Below are 13,871 nucleotides of genomic sequence, written 5' to 3'. Positions count from 1 at the left end.
GAATAAAAAATAAAATGAGTAATTTTTAAAATGTTATAAATTAAGGTGAATTTTTTATAAAATTAAAATGAAATTAATTAAAGTTTATAATTTTAAATACTAAAGTATGAGAGAACAGAGATGAGAAAGTTTTTTACCGCGACAAAAGTGAGATCTTAAAGTTAGGTTGGTCCTGCCAGAATTACTGGAAAATCTCAGAAACATGATTAACCAATTTGAATAATTTCAGCCTTTCCTCATCTTTTGAGCAGTTTGTCAAGTTAGAACCTCCCCTTTGTCCTAGAAAGCGACAACATTATCAATTGGTACAACCTTTTAAGTGTTGGACAATAATCTTATATCCACGTAAATGAGGCAATTCCATTCAGATAGTTAAAGTCAACATTATTTTTAAATGCTTAAATAATCTTTTAGAAATAAAAATAACAAAACCCGTTATTAGGCTTGAGAAACCGTGTGAACTATTCGTGGCACTAAGTTAGAAAACTAGTATAATCCTATGGCACAAGAAAAAGTCCCAAGTCCTAACTGGATCACCTCTATGCCTTTGTGGTTAAAGTCTGCATCTACTTTTGAAATAATCGAAGTAACTTTACCTTTTGAAAATCAAACTTCAAGAAATTAGAGAGCTTTTTTGTTTATTCCACTGCTCATAGGTTTTAACGCAAGGCAACAGTGTAACAATTTGAATTTTGATGTCGTTGGTAGTCAGAAAAAAAATGTTCTAACATTTTAAATTGGTGTACGGCATTGAAACCTTTTTCCTCCACCTTTGAATTCTGAAGGTTTCACAATGTGTTTGTTGAGGTGGAAAATGGGCATGCGAGATCTTAAAAGCTGCATGGTCTGGCTTGGGGATAAGCATAAGCCAAGCCTTTTAAAATGTGTGAGCAAAGACGTGAAATATAGAGCTTGTACTTAAAGGGCAACTTCTTTAGGGTGAAAAAAATCCAAAGTTCAATAGAAGAAGCTGTCAGTTATTGCATATGGTGCTGATGAGGGACCCCTAGGTGTTCACTATTTATACAATTTTGTGTAGTTCTATGTCCTGTTCCCAAACCACTTTAGGTTTATGAGGGTACTAAATTTCAGACGCAAATTTGGTGCTTGAAGTTTCTTGAGTAAAATCACCCAAAACCAACATGCCCAAATTTTTGGCCTTTCTATGCACACACGAAAGGAAATATGAACAATCTCCGTGTAAAAAGTAGAAACCATTTTACACGTTTACATGCCCATAAAATATTAAACTATAAATGAATGAATTCCCTTAGTGACAATTATTTGCCAAGTCCTTACAGAGAAAATTACGTAGTATATTCATCGATCACAATTCCTTCAATAAAATAGAAAAGTAAGAAAACAAATTGACATGGTGCAATTGCTTCTCTCGGCATCTTCAGTCAAATTTGCTATTGAAATTGAAAACATAAAAGCTAGTGAAAATTTTAAGACTACCATGATCAAATGTTCACTTACCTTGGCATCAGAGACTATTTAACTTACCGAAATATATTACATGCATAATTACATAGATAAATTTATTTGAGATATAGAAATCTAAGAAACTAATTAAGAATTTTTTTGTAAGGTTTCAAATTGCATCCACAACCATAATTGCGACCTTAATATTGCAATTTAAAAACCATATTTTTATATAGCTACAACTGCAACATTGTTTAAAATTATAATCTCTACCTTGGTTGAGTCAAATCAAACCAAATTTGCTTGAACACTTTGATGATGAGATCATGATACTCATCTGAATTGAGAGAAAGGTAGCAAGCAAGTAGATCTTCCAAATCCTTAGAGGCCCTTATGTTGTTCTCCACAATCATCTCCACCATTGACTCTCTAAAATCCTTTTGTGGGTTGAATGAAGACTTCACAATTGCAAAGCTATCGGAGAGGCTTCTCCGGGAGCCGGAACTTACCGTCGACGAGACGCTTTTCCGGCCATGAGACTGCACTTTAATGCCTGCAATTCTGGGTGAGTGGACCCTTAACTTAACACCTGGTGAAGTCACAGAGAACCTTCTAATAGAACCATTCCTCTGTTCCTTCATTGATACAGTGTCTTCCTTCAAAATTTTAACCTTTAAGGACCCTTTTTCTTCATATGTTGAGATTCTCCTTCTGGGTTTTGGTTCTCTCTTGTGGGTTAACAACAAGTCGTTGAATTTGGGTGGTTTGGTTATGATTGGAGGAAGTTCAAGCTCTGACATGGTGTCATATTCATTGTAATAGCCATCAAGCTTATCATCTTTTCTTGCTATGGAGTTGTTGTCCACATTGATGATGATGTCTTTGGTGGTGTTGTTGTTGTTGTGCTTGCAAGAGGCACAAGAAGTGGTGGACAAGGAAACCATTTCATCAAATGACTCAGTGGGAAGAACACGGTCTGTTCTGAATTCTGGGTCTAGGAATTCTGACTCGTTGGAGCTATCAAATGGTGATGAAGAAGAGTGTTCTGGTGGGGAATCTGATTTGGTCCACATGGATTCAAGGGTGGTGCGGCAGCTACAGCCTGCGGAGACAGTGATGGGAGTGACGAGTTTGGGGGAAGGAGAATAAGTGGTTCTTCTTTTGGTTCTTCGTTTGTTTGATGATGATTTTCTTGGGGGTTCAGGGGAATTGTGGGGTGGGACTTTTGGGTTAAGTTCTCTTGTGAAGTAGTAGGATTTTCTGGGGTTGTTGCATTGTTGGTGGGGTTGTTTTGGTTTTGATGATTGTGAGGTTGAGGGTGATGAAGATTGCATTTTTTTCTTTGAGGGTGTTGTGGTTTGTTTTCTTACTTTTCCCATGTCCCTCAGCTTGTAAAACCAAGCATTTGGAATCATATCTGATAACTTAAACCTGTAATTCCCCATCCTCTCTCTCACACACTCACTCAATGTGTTTGTATGAGTGCGTGTGTTCCTTTGTTCTGTATGTGTGTGTGTTTGTGAAGCTAATGAATATTTTCTAGTTTCTGGTTGTCTCTGTGATGTGGGGTGGATGGACATTACATAACTCTATCAATGTCTATTTTGGCACTCTTTGTTTGTAGGATAATAAATAGAGAGGGGGGCTTTCAGAATTGGTAGTAATGTAGTAGGGATTGGGTCCACAAGAGAGAAAAAAAGGTTCGAATAAAGGCAAAATGAGTGGGGCATAGGTGGTGAATGACAATGTGGGATTGTGACACTAATTAACACCTAAACCAAACAAAATATGTTTTGTTAAATAATCACCGTAATCACTGTTTTTCTATTTCGGTCTGCCCCTTTAACAAACACCAACCCTTCCACGTAGGCGATTCTTTTGCAGGAATTTTATGCCTTCTGGGCTTTGGGCACAGCTTCTTTCTCCACGTGGATTACATGCTGACTTAATGTCTCATGGCAAAACTACAATTAGCCCACATTCAACGTGGCCCATCATGGGAAAGAAATTCTTTCATTGCCAGTGTAAGAGACATGCATGATGCATGGGAGCTAGCAGGCACTTACACCAAAGTTAACAAGAAAAACTAACCAAGTGGTTGGTTATTCTCTAGTGTAAAGTAAAAAGCACTTTTGTAAGTTGTAACAAAAAGAAAAAAAAAATGAAATTGTAAAAAAGAAGTGTATAGTTTAGAAAGTGGGAACAATGCTATTATATGTACCATGCTCATTGGCTCATTAAGTGCAATCTGCAAGGAATTCAATTTTGGTTAAAATTTTGTTCTGCCAAGAAAGGGAGGGAGTCAAAGAGAGAAACCTTGAAAAGAATTGGAGTGGCATGGAAAAGAAAGAAACTTTAGGGAGTAGAAGCTTGTTGTGGGTCAGGATTTCATGCATCCAAATGTAGAAAATCTAAGTGGCCCATCTAGTAAAGAGATTATGTAACTTTGGATCACTCCACAATTTTGTTGTGTTCTTTCTTATTATTGTTTCTATTTCATGGTTATGGAAATTAGAACATGGGTTTGCTATATAGTCTAGAACTTCAGTTTGGCCCCATGTGTATCCATCGTTTTCTTGGCAAGCCCTTGACGTACCATGTCTCTTAGGTAAAGAAAACGAATCAATTTTCAACCAAAGCAAAATATCATGAATTCCCACATTGCAAGGGGAAAGTAGTACAAAATGGAATCCCATAATGCAAAGGGAAAAGAAAGTTCAGGTGCATGATGGATTGCTTACCTGGACACCCCAGATATGAAATTGACATTGATGTCAACTCAAATCCCTAGAATTTTCAATGATATTAGTACCTTAGTGAACATGAATCGTACTGAGGAAATAAATACTCCCGCTTAGCGATGACTAAACAGGTAAGAAATAAATATGTATGATGTATATGCATTATATTTCCTCCTAAAAGCTTGTATAAAAGATTGGGGTTTGCTACTTTGTATTTGAGAGTATTTAGTAGCATAACTGTCATTTTTTATCGTTTAATTAATATCATAAAATTGGGGTTAATTTTTTTATGTAAGATCTTTATTAAAATTTTGGAAGCACTTATTATTTTTAGGCATAATACTTACCTTTTATAAATTTGAGTCATTTAAACTTCTTAACAATTAATATAATTATAGAATTTGACTTTAAATAGAGATAAGTTTAAAATATTGTAATTAATTTTTCAAAATTAATGCATCAACTATTTTTAATAACTTTTCTTAACTATGATTTTGTGAGGAATCTTGTAAATAAAATTAGATGGAGTAAAAAAATGGTCAACTGGTCCCCCTTCATATTGCATGGAAAGGTACAAGACTAGAGGCCATCTTGACGGTCTAGGTGGTGTCTGCGTGTCAAAACTGGAATCTATGCATAATCAAGAATGAAATGGATTGATTAAAGAGGGGACCAAAGAGTGTAATTGTCATGGTCGAAATATATTACTTTCTTCTTTATTTTTAGGAAGGACAAAGAATGTACCTCGTGCCAGAGTTATCCACCTTGTTTGTGACGACCTTGGCAGAGCCTATAGTAAGCTGCCATCACTAGAGGGGTGCTTAGAAGCCAGGGAGGGAAAATAAGATTTAGGAAAATGAGAAATGAATGTTGGATTAAGGAGCGTTGAACCTTTTACTCGATACCAGCAAACAATTTTGCCAATCAAGTGAGATAGGCTCATGGGTTCTAGTTTGTTTTATCTGATTGATGGTAATGAACAATTAACTTTTTTTATTCTTTGGTTGCGATTCATGTTCAACTCAAAATGAATCTGTGTTTGGTTCTCTCAAAGTCTTGCACTTGTACAACACGCAGGGGTTGCCCTTGGATGACAGGATGAGAAAGTGAAACATAAGCCCGAATTTCGCTATTTAAGGCCCATGAAGTTCTGAGGTAAGAAGATATTGGGCATTAAAGGTTGGGCTTCACCGCTAGCCCAGACACAAAAGCAAAATATCCAGTTGACTTCAGTAGTAGTTGCATTTGGTTGACTTTATGCCTAAATCATGGATCTTGACATAACTGTCTTAAAACTTTCCGTCAGATGATGCCACACGACATGGTACTTGAGTTGAAAATTGAGTATGTTCCAGAACAACTTCAACAGTATTCCAAGTTTATCGCAGGAACATGTCACACACACATGCAAACATCTTCTTATACCCCAAAACCCTCTCTCCTGTTGTTTGCATCTCTTATGCTGCATTAGCAACTTTTATTACGATTACGAGTTTTGAATTCAAATGAAAAGATCCCATTCCAATAAAACATAGAAATCGAAGTATCAACACATTTCATAAGATTCGTAAAATGCCTACGCCATATTAAAAAGTGCAAAATATAATGGAAAGTTGTTCAGTACTCAAATTTCCAATGCTATATTACAAAGAGCTCATTAAGAATATACTGCCACAGTATTCAACACCAGCTGGTGAAAGAATCCCAAAAAATTTTTCTTTAAAAATATTAAAAATGCTCCATAGATTACCTTTTACATGGACGGCAAAATCAATCAAAGAAAGAAAAAAACAATGGGCAACAACTTTTGAGACATTTACAAATTGGAATTGATTAATAATAATAGAGAAATGTTACTGTGCTAAAGAAGTGGAAGTTGGAACAACCACAGTAGTTGAGGAATTGACCATGGTAGTTGAGAACCCTTCAGTGTCTCCGCCGTCCAACCCCGCCGCCCACCGCCGCAAAATCCTCAACAGCGTCGCCGCCTTCCTCCTCCCTCTCACACTTCCCACCGCCATCAACTCCCAAATCACCCTCTCCACGCCGGGAATCGCCGCCAGCTCTGCCACAATCTCCGAACCCCCCTTCCGACACATCGTCACCAGCGTCGCCGCAGCGCTCTCCCTCGCCCTCTCCGACCCCTCCCTCAACACCGTTCCCAACTTCTTTATGCTCCCGTAAGCCGCCGCCACCGCCACCAACCCTCCCCTCTTCACCACCGCCTCCAGAATCGTCACCGCCTCCTCCGGCATCGCCGCCATCACCTCCGCCGTCATCTGCACCGCACCTCCCTCCACCAACCTCGCCACCGTTTCTCTATCCGCCGCAAGGTTCAGTATCGCCGCCAACGCGTCCTTCTTCGCCCCCTCGGGCCCACCCCTCGCCAAATCAACCAACCCGCTCACGACACGTGTTTTCCTCCCGAGCCTTTTCCTGTACGCTGGCACACCCGATAAACTGAAAACCGCAGCCGCCGCGTTGGCTTTCGCCTCCCATGTGGCACCCGAACGTAAGACCTCCGCAACGCCGTTTAACGCGCCGTCAGTCTCCATTATCCTCGTCTTGTTCGCTTCGAGAATCGAGAGGTTCAAAATCGTCGTGACGGCGTTAACCTGGAGGCTTGGGCTGTGAATGCCCACGTCGAAGCTGAGGAACCGAACCAAAAGCGGGATGGCTCCAGCTTCCGCGATACAGGCTCGGCTATCCGAATCTGTTTTCGCCAGAACCCGAAGCTCGTAAACGACACCGATCGTGTCTCCCATGGACTGATCAAGAGGCAAAGGAACTTTGAGCTTGTTGACCAAAAACGACACCGTCATTCGCGTGGCTTCTAACGCAGCCTTGTTAGTTACGCCGCCGTTGAGTTTTCCGGTAACTGTTTCTGCTTCGAAGGGGATTCTCTGCTCACGGCACCACATTGCTATCATGTTCCTTAGAGCACGATTGGGGATAAGGTCGGTGTGCGATAATGTTTGACCAGTTTTGGGACATGTGTTATGTCCAGAATCCATCCAGAGCTTGATTGATGCACGATCGTACGTTTGTCCCGTTGCCACCACGACAGGGTCTCGCATCAGTTCTAGGCTTATCGGGCACCGGTAATCCGCCGGAACCGCTAACTCCGACGACTGATTCCGCCTGAGAGTCTCGTTTCGCGGTGAGGGAGTGGATGCGCCGAAGAGAACGCACTTGGCGTAACGAACGAGGCCGATCAACGCGACGATATCCGCTTTCGAATGCTCTTCGCTCCGATTGTGAATCTCTTCCTCCAGGTTCTTAATCTCCGCTCTGCAACTGGAAGCATCGCGAATCTCCAGTTTCTCGAAGATCGAAGAAAGGTGTGCCTGATCGGGAACAATCTCGTCCTTGATCCGGTCGAGAACCGAAACGACGTCGTTTCTTAGATCGGTTTGTTCCTTGCCGATGGACGGCTTGGATTCGGAGCACTGTTTTCTGATTAGGAGAACCAGTTCGCGAACGTCTTCGTTTAGGTCGAGCTCTTGGAGAGGGAAGATATCGAGAAGCGTGGATAGTTCTCCGTTGAGCTTGTGAAAGGTGTCGGCGATGGTTTCGATTTGCATGAGTAAGCTGAATTTGCTTCCGTTGGAGCAATCTTCAATTAGGGTTTTGATCCTGTGCAGCAAGATGTACATTTCCTCGAGGCAAAGGAAGAGAGAGTGAGAGCAGAGAGAGGTTGAAGCTGAAGTCGAAGTCGAAGTCGAAGTCGAAATCGAATTGGAATTCGAAAATCGAAACAGGTCTTCGAAAACGACACCGAGGAGCTGCGTTTTGCGGATGGTGGAGGAGGAAGTGCGGCTGAGGAGCAAGTGTGTGGTGTGGGTGAGGTTGAAAGAACATATCCGGTGCGTAAGGTGAAGCAAAGAGTGAAGAAGGTTGACGTCGGTGAGTTTCGGAGAGATAAACGACCCCCCTGATGGTCGTCGTTTTCCGGTTGAGAATGTTTGAGGAGAAATCGCCATGTTTATTGTCAAAACGCAATGGGCAATTGATGATTGATGTTAAAGGGTGGGACGGAGAAGAAGAAGTTGAGTTCTCATTGGAGATGACGGAACCAAAAAAAAATTATATAATCATTAAAAAAAACACGATATGTATGAGTATTTATCCATAAACAATTAGAGGTTTTGTTTTCTACGAGCCAAACTCAAAACTTGTTCAATCAACCAAACATGGGTCTGCTGGCTAGCCATGAATAATATACAACTCCCCTGGTTTTGAATTTTGACTGCGTTTTTATTCCTTTTTTTGTTATTTATTTATTTATTTATTGACACGGATTTCTGGCGTGCCTCTAATCTTTTGGGGCTATATAGTTGACAATTTATTATTGTTGTGTGTATTACATGGTCAAATTCATTCGTTGACAAAGCATGTGTTTATGTAATTAAAAGTATCAGCAGCCAATTTGTTTTAGTCCACCTCCTGCTGCTGGTTAAATAATATTTTACAGCAGAGGTTTTAAGTCAGAAACAACATATAAAAAATGGTTAACAGCTTTAATTGCATATTTTTGTGAATAATATTTTGAGTATCATCATTATCATTTTAATGACTTTGTATGAACTGGTTGGCACTGGCTTGATCAAGTTGGTGCCGCTGCAAATTGGTAAGGGTTGTTGTGGACTTGGTTGTGAATGATACATGATGGTCATCCACGATTGCATTAAAATATTCGTTGTACCAATCAATTATATTTGAGAATCACTCTTCGGTTTGGTACTTGTCCAATTTATATTTAATATTAAGGACAATTCCTTTATTTTAATTTTTCTTTATTCTCCTTTGTTAAAGCTTATCTTTTACAACGTTGCCATGATAAATTTCAGGGGCTACGCGTATGTGATTTGCAATTATTTGGTCCCAGTTCAGTGCTCACTTTGCTATTGTGAAAAATAAATAAATAAAAGAAATAGCCTGGAACCACATCATCTAATATGAACAACGCCAGAAGAATACGTGCTGTGCTAGTCTAAAAGTTAATAATTAATACTATGAAATTAATTAATTGATTAATCAATTAATTATAGTAACGATGACTTTATGATAAAAGCTACCACGAGTTAATTTATTTAGGATATTCCGTTTACTGTCTTTAATAAGCATAAATCTTGGGTTACGTATCATCACTGATGTTGGTTGAAATTTTATTTAGTGTAGAAAAGTCGTCCTTGGCTTTTGACATTTTATGATAGTTTCAACAACTATTTCCATTTCGATGTACCAAAAAAGATGGGGGAAAATCACATATACCTTAAATACGGAACTTAAAAAGAAGAAAGAACTAACAGTTTTATAAGATTAAGATATCTGAAACTTATCATACAAAGAAAACGATTTTGATAATTATATACAGATTTGGAGCATAAACGCTTGGATTATGGTTCACTAACTCAATTGCGAAGCCGCCAAAAGTGGATGACCTCAAATGGATTAAATGAATGTTGACTAGTACAAATAACTTTGATAAGCACGCAATTAACATGATTCAAACATCCCAATCCTACGGTTACTTAATTGGATAAGATCTCCCTTTCGCTATCACAAATTTTCTCTTCTAATTGGCAAGTTTATTTTTTGCCCTCTGTTTAGGGTCTCTTCAATTTCACTTTTACACTTTCTTGGCCCCATTTATATTGTACAATGCCAATATGGACACTATTTTATTAGGCGTGGGAATTTGGAAACATGGTTGGTGGCTTTCTGTGGGCAATGCCTTTCAACAGCTAAGGGATATATATTTGTATTGGACAGGCTTTTATGTTAGCTGTGTCACGGTGACACACCGTGTATTTTGTTTCCTTCCATTTATGTTACCCATAATTTAAGTAAAACTTAAATCAAACTTTTTCTCTCCACGCCCAAAACATGAAGCTTTCTTCCACTATGGTTCAAGCGAACCTGCCTGCATGATACATAAGAAAACATAGTAAACCAAACAGTTTTCTTTGGTATCATGAAAATTCTAGACATTTGTGTCCCACATGGATTCAGAAAAAGAAATCTCAATTCTCCATGTCTAAACCTTTAAAAATCATTTGCAACTTTAGTCATATCTTGAAATAGTTTTCGTGGTTTTGGTGCACAACATGAGCATGATCAACTCTAACACATAAGATACTGTAAGAAGTAATAAATACATGATGCACGTGAAAGTGGAGTAATTGAGTGAGAGCGGAACCAAAGAAACTTTAATTAGAGTTAGTTGTAACAAACATGCATGATTGGGAAGAGGCCAAGCCGGCCAAGGTATAGAAAATTGATTTTTTGGTCTCTCCAATAACCCAACTAAATCACAACATTGTAGCTTACCTATACACTAATTAACGAACCATCATATGAAAATTATCATTTTACTCGTAAAGAAAGAAAAACACTGGTTCATAGCCCAACAACTTTTAGATATATAATGCTTTCTTGCATTGACAATTCACTAAAAACCCTGTTGCTACTGTCTTCAAGCATTTTCAAATTTTCCTTAAAGCGTGCATAACTTTTTTTATAAGTCTCCTATATTGATTAAAAATTTGATGATTAATAATGTTTTATAAAAAAAAATATCTTAAAATGCATCATCTAACATAAAAGTACAAGTATTTTTATGTTCTTTTAAGAAAACATTCTTTTTATTGATTTTTGTTGAAAATCAATCTTGGCTTGGAGCAACGGCAAAACAAACAAGCACTAAATATGATAATAGTGACTATTAAGTCTTTTAGGCTGTATGGATTTCAATGGTTCCACATCAACTAGATCACCGTATGTAAAACGGTGTGCTACTTGAAAGTCAGGTGCAGATTTAAAGGAATTGACCATAAGTTTTATGAACTGCAAGTGGTGATCTACTGTCATAATCACAGAAGAAAAAGACCAAAAAGATCAACTATGTATAAGAAAATTATTTGTGAGATCACATAGAGGAACCTCATAAAATTTAAGATGTTGTATGACAAATGACTTTTTAGTAAGTACATGTTTATACTCAGCAAGTTTCACTTGGAAAAACAACCAAACTTTCCACCATCTATAGCCAAGATGAGAAATGATTAAGCTCAGTTTAGATAAGTTTTTTAATAAATTAAGTATAAAAAATTAAATAATATGAATTAAATTCTTTTTATAAGTTAAAATTAACTTGTATTTTTTTATTTTTAAAAATTAATCTCATTTAAATCTCTTAAAATTTAGAAAGATAAATTATTTTTAATTTATAAAAAAATATTTTTTAATTATTTTTTTCTCTCAAAAGAACTTATTCATAAACTTACTCGATCTGAACTTTTGTAAAAGAGTTTTAAGAAAAATCATGAGTTGATGTTGATTATAGAACTTCCACTTATAACAATCTGGAAAAGAAACCATAATTTTGGACCACGTTAATGTATCATTTTCAGTTGTACATAGAAGTGAATGGGATTTTCATATTATTAGCCTTCAAAAGTCTTAAACAGTAATTTCTCTGTCTCACGTTAATTATAACTTGGAATATTTTTATTTATTTTAAAATATTTATCATTTTAAAATATTTAAAAATATTTATTATTTTTTCTCAATAATACCCTTGTGTAATAAGGAAGGTCTTTATCACCTAACAATTAAAATAATTTTAAAACTAGTTGTCATCTAACTACTATAATAATGTTAACACTTTAAATATAAGTATTTTAATAAAATTAATTTTTTATTATAACAACTAGTCAAACTATTTTTTAAAAATATGTATATTAGTATTAAGTGACAATTAAATAGTTTTCAATTGTCTTGAAATAATTCAACCCGGAGTTAGATCATTTCAGACAACACTCATTTGAACCCAAGAACAGAAGTGCGAAGCATTGTCCATCTCATGCCATCCAAATGAAGGATTAAAAAAAAGAAGTACCCAAAGACAACCATTTACTTTTCTAATCAATGCACGTAATTGAACTATAAAACTATATCTCATAAAAGGATTTTAAGATTTATCTAATTAATTATGAATTTACGTTTATTTTAACTTTACTAACCGTAACTTGTGTGTAAATGTGATTTTAAACATGGCTTCAAAGTCCTATAAAAGCAATTTACCATTTATACTCTAAAAGCATTACCTATTTACTTAGCCATAACTGGAAACAAATCTAGAGTAGTAATTAATTATTAATAATTAAATCTAAAAGGCTGACCCAGCTATTACATATTGAATTGGTCCAGTTTAGAATCATAAAATATCGATGGGTTCACGATTTTACCCCATTTGGTGTTTTGAGCCACGCTTTTGTTTTTATTATTATTAATTTATAATGAATACGATGTTATTGTTAATTTATTATTTGGTTTTTATGAAAATTCTCAAGTCATTTTCGTGAACCAAATCCTCATTTAAGTTTCTTCCGGTTATAAGCATGGCCTTTATTTTATAAAACAATCACTTTAATTCTTTTTTATGCAAAATAAAAATATTATAAATCGTTTTTGTAATTAATAGTAATGATTAAAGTAAAATTTTTGTAAATTTAAATATTAAAATAATTTTTTTGTTCTTATCTCTCTCAAGCTCGATCACATCATCTTTTGTCTCAACCTCTGTTGAGCGGAGAAGCCAATGCAAGTATTGTCTATTTCTCAAGAAAAAGCATAGGATGAAAAGTTTGTCTTTGTTGACAACCTTCAACATGCATGTGTGCCTCTATCAATCACAATAATATTGAGAGTTTTTCTTTAATTGAGCTAATAATGCCTTTAATGGTTTAAATTAAAGACTAGTCTAATTTTCAAAACATTGGCACCCCTCTTACTCTCCTCTTTGTGCAAATTTAATAACCCCAAAATATTTGTTTTGTCCCATAAAAATATTTAAGAAATCACAACAAATAAATCTAAAATATTAACATGTTTGACTTGTTTAAAATTCGTCATGAACTTTCTAGGAAGTTTTTTTTTTTTTTAATGATTAGTTATACTAAAACTTCTCTCTTCCCTACAAGAGGTGACAATGACATGTTGCTATACATCAATTATTGGCATTAAAGATAGCATAAAATACATACAACTATAAATTTTTCGTATTAGTGCCAATTAAATTAATAAAATAATGGTTTATTATAATTCTAGTCCAAGTTTTGTTTATTTATTTTTTTTCTCAATCAGAAACTAAAGAACACATACTAGGATTTAAATCTAACAATCCTTGAGAACAATTTTCTGAATGGAAGTAGCACCCATTTTTGACCAACCGATTAGCACCAAAGTTTCCTTCACCAAGAGTATGCTGAAAACTTTGATTCCAATCTGATTCACAAATAACATATCTGTATCTTGAATTCCAAGATAAATGAAGTCCATGTAGAATAGTTAATGATTCTACGTATAAATTAAAATTCCAAGTTTTGTTTAATTTATTTATTCTTTGTTTGAGATTAAAAAAAAAACAAATTGGCTTAATGAAATAACTTCTACTTCAATGTATCCTATAATAAAATTAAAAAAATCAAAGGCATTTCGTTTTATATATAAAAAATTACGAGTTAATCAATATTAATTGTGATAATTTTATTTAAATATCTAGGACAATGAATTTCAACTAGAATTGAAGATATATAACTATGCACTTAATATTAAGTTAATAAAGCTAAAAATAACACGAGGCACACACAATTGACATGGGTTTTTATGTCTGATCACATTGGACAATTTTTCCTTACT

At 35.9% G+C, this 13,871-nt stretch overlaps 2 protein-coding genes across 2 annotated transcripts; both read right to left on the bottom strand.

The window, feature by feature from the left end:
• Positions 1 to 1,694: 1,694 nt before the first annotated feature.
• Positions 1,695 to 3,011, bottom strand: LOC113850281 (transcription repressor OFP1-like). Its single transcript, XM_027480754.1, has 2 exons — positions 2,579 to 3,011; positions 1,695 to 2,476 (listed from the first exon to the last, which is right to left on the bottom strand). The coding sequence occupies exons 1-2, from the start codon at positions 3,003 to 3,005 to the stop codon at positions 1,695 to 1,697; spliced, it is 1,209 nt and encodes a 402-aa protein (XP_027336555.1). The 5' UTR covers positions 3,006 to 3,011.
• Positions 3,012 to 5,178: 2,167 nt separating this feature from the next.
• On the bottom strand, positions 5,179 to 8,399 carry LOC113850029 (U-box domain-containing protein 16). Its single transcript, XM_027480335.1, has one exon. It carries the CDS (start codon positions 8,147 to 8,149, stop codon positions 6,020 to 6,022), a length of 2,130 nt encoding a protein of 709 aa, XP_027336136.1. The 5' UTR covers positions 8,150 to 8,399; the 3' UTR covers positions 5,179 to 6,019.
• Positions 8,400 to 13,871: the final 5,472 nt, after the last annotated feature.

The sequence above is a fragment of the Abrus precatorius genome, unplaced genomic scaffold (genome assembly GCF_003935025.1).
Source record: "Abrus precatorius isolate BTA unplaced genomic scaffold, Abrus_2018 Scaffold9, whole genome shotgun sequence".
Taxonomy (NCBI): Eukaryota; Viridiplantae; Streptophyta; class Magnoliopsida; order Fabales; family Fabaceae; genus Abrus; species Abrus precatorius.
This window is presented reverse-complemented; position numbering and strand designations above follow the sequence as displayed.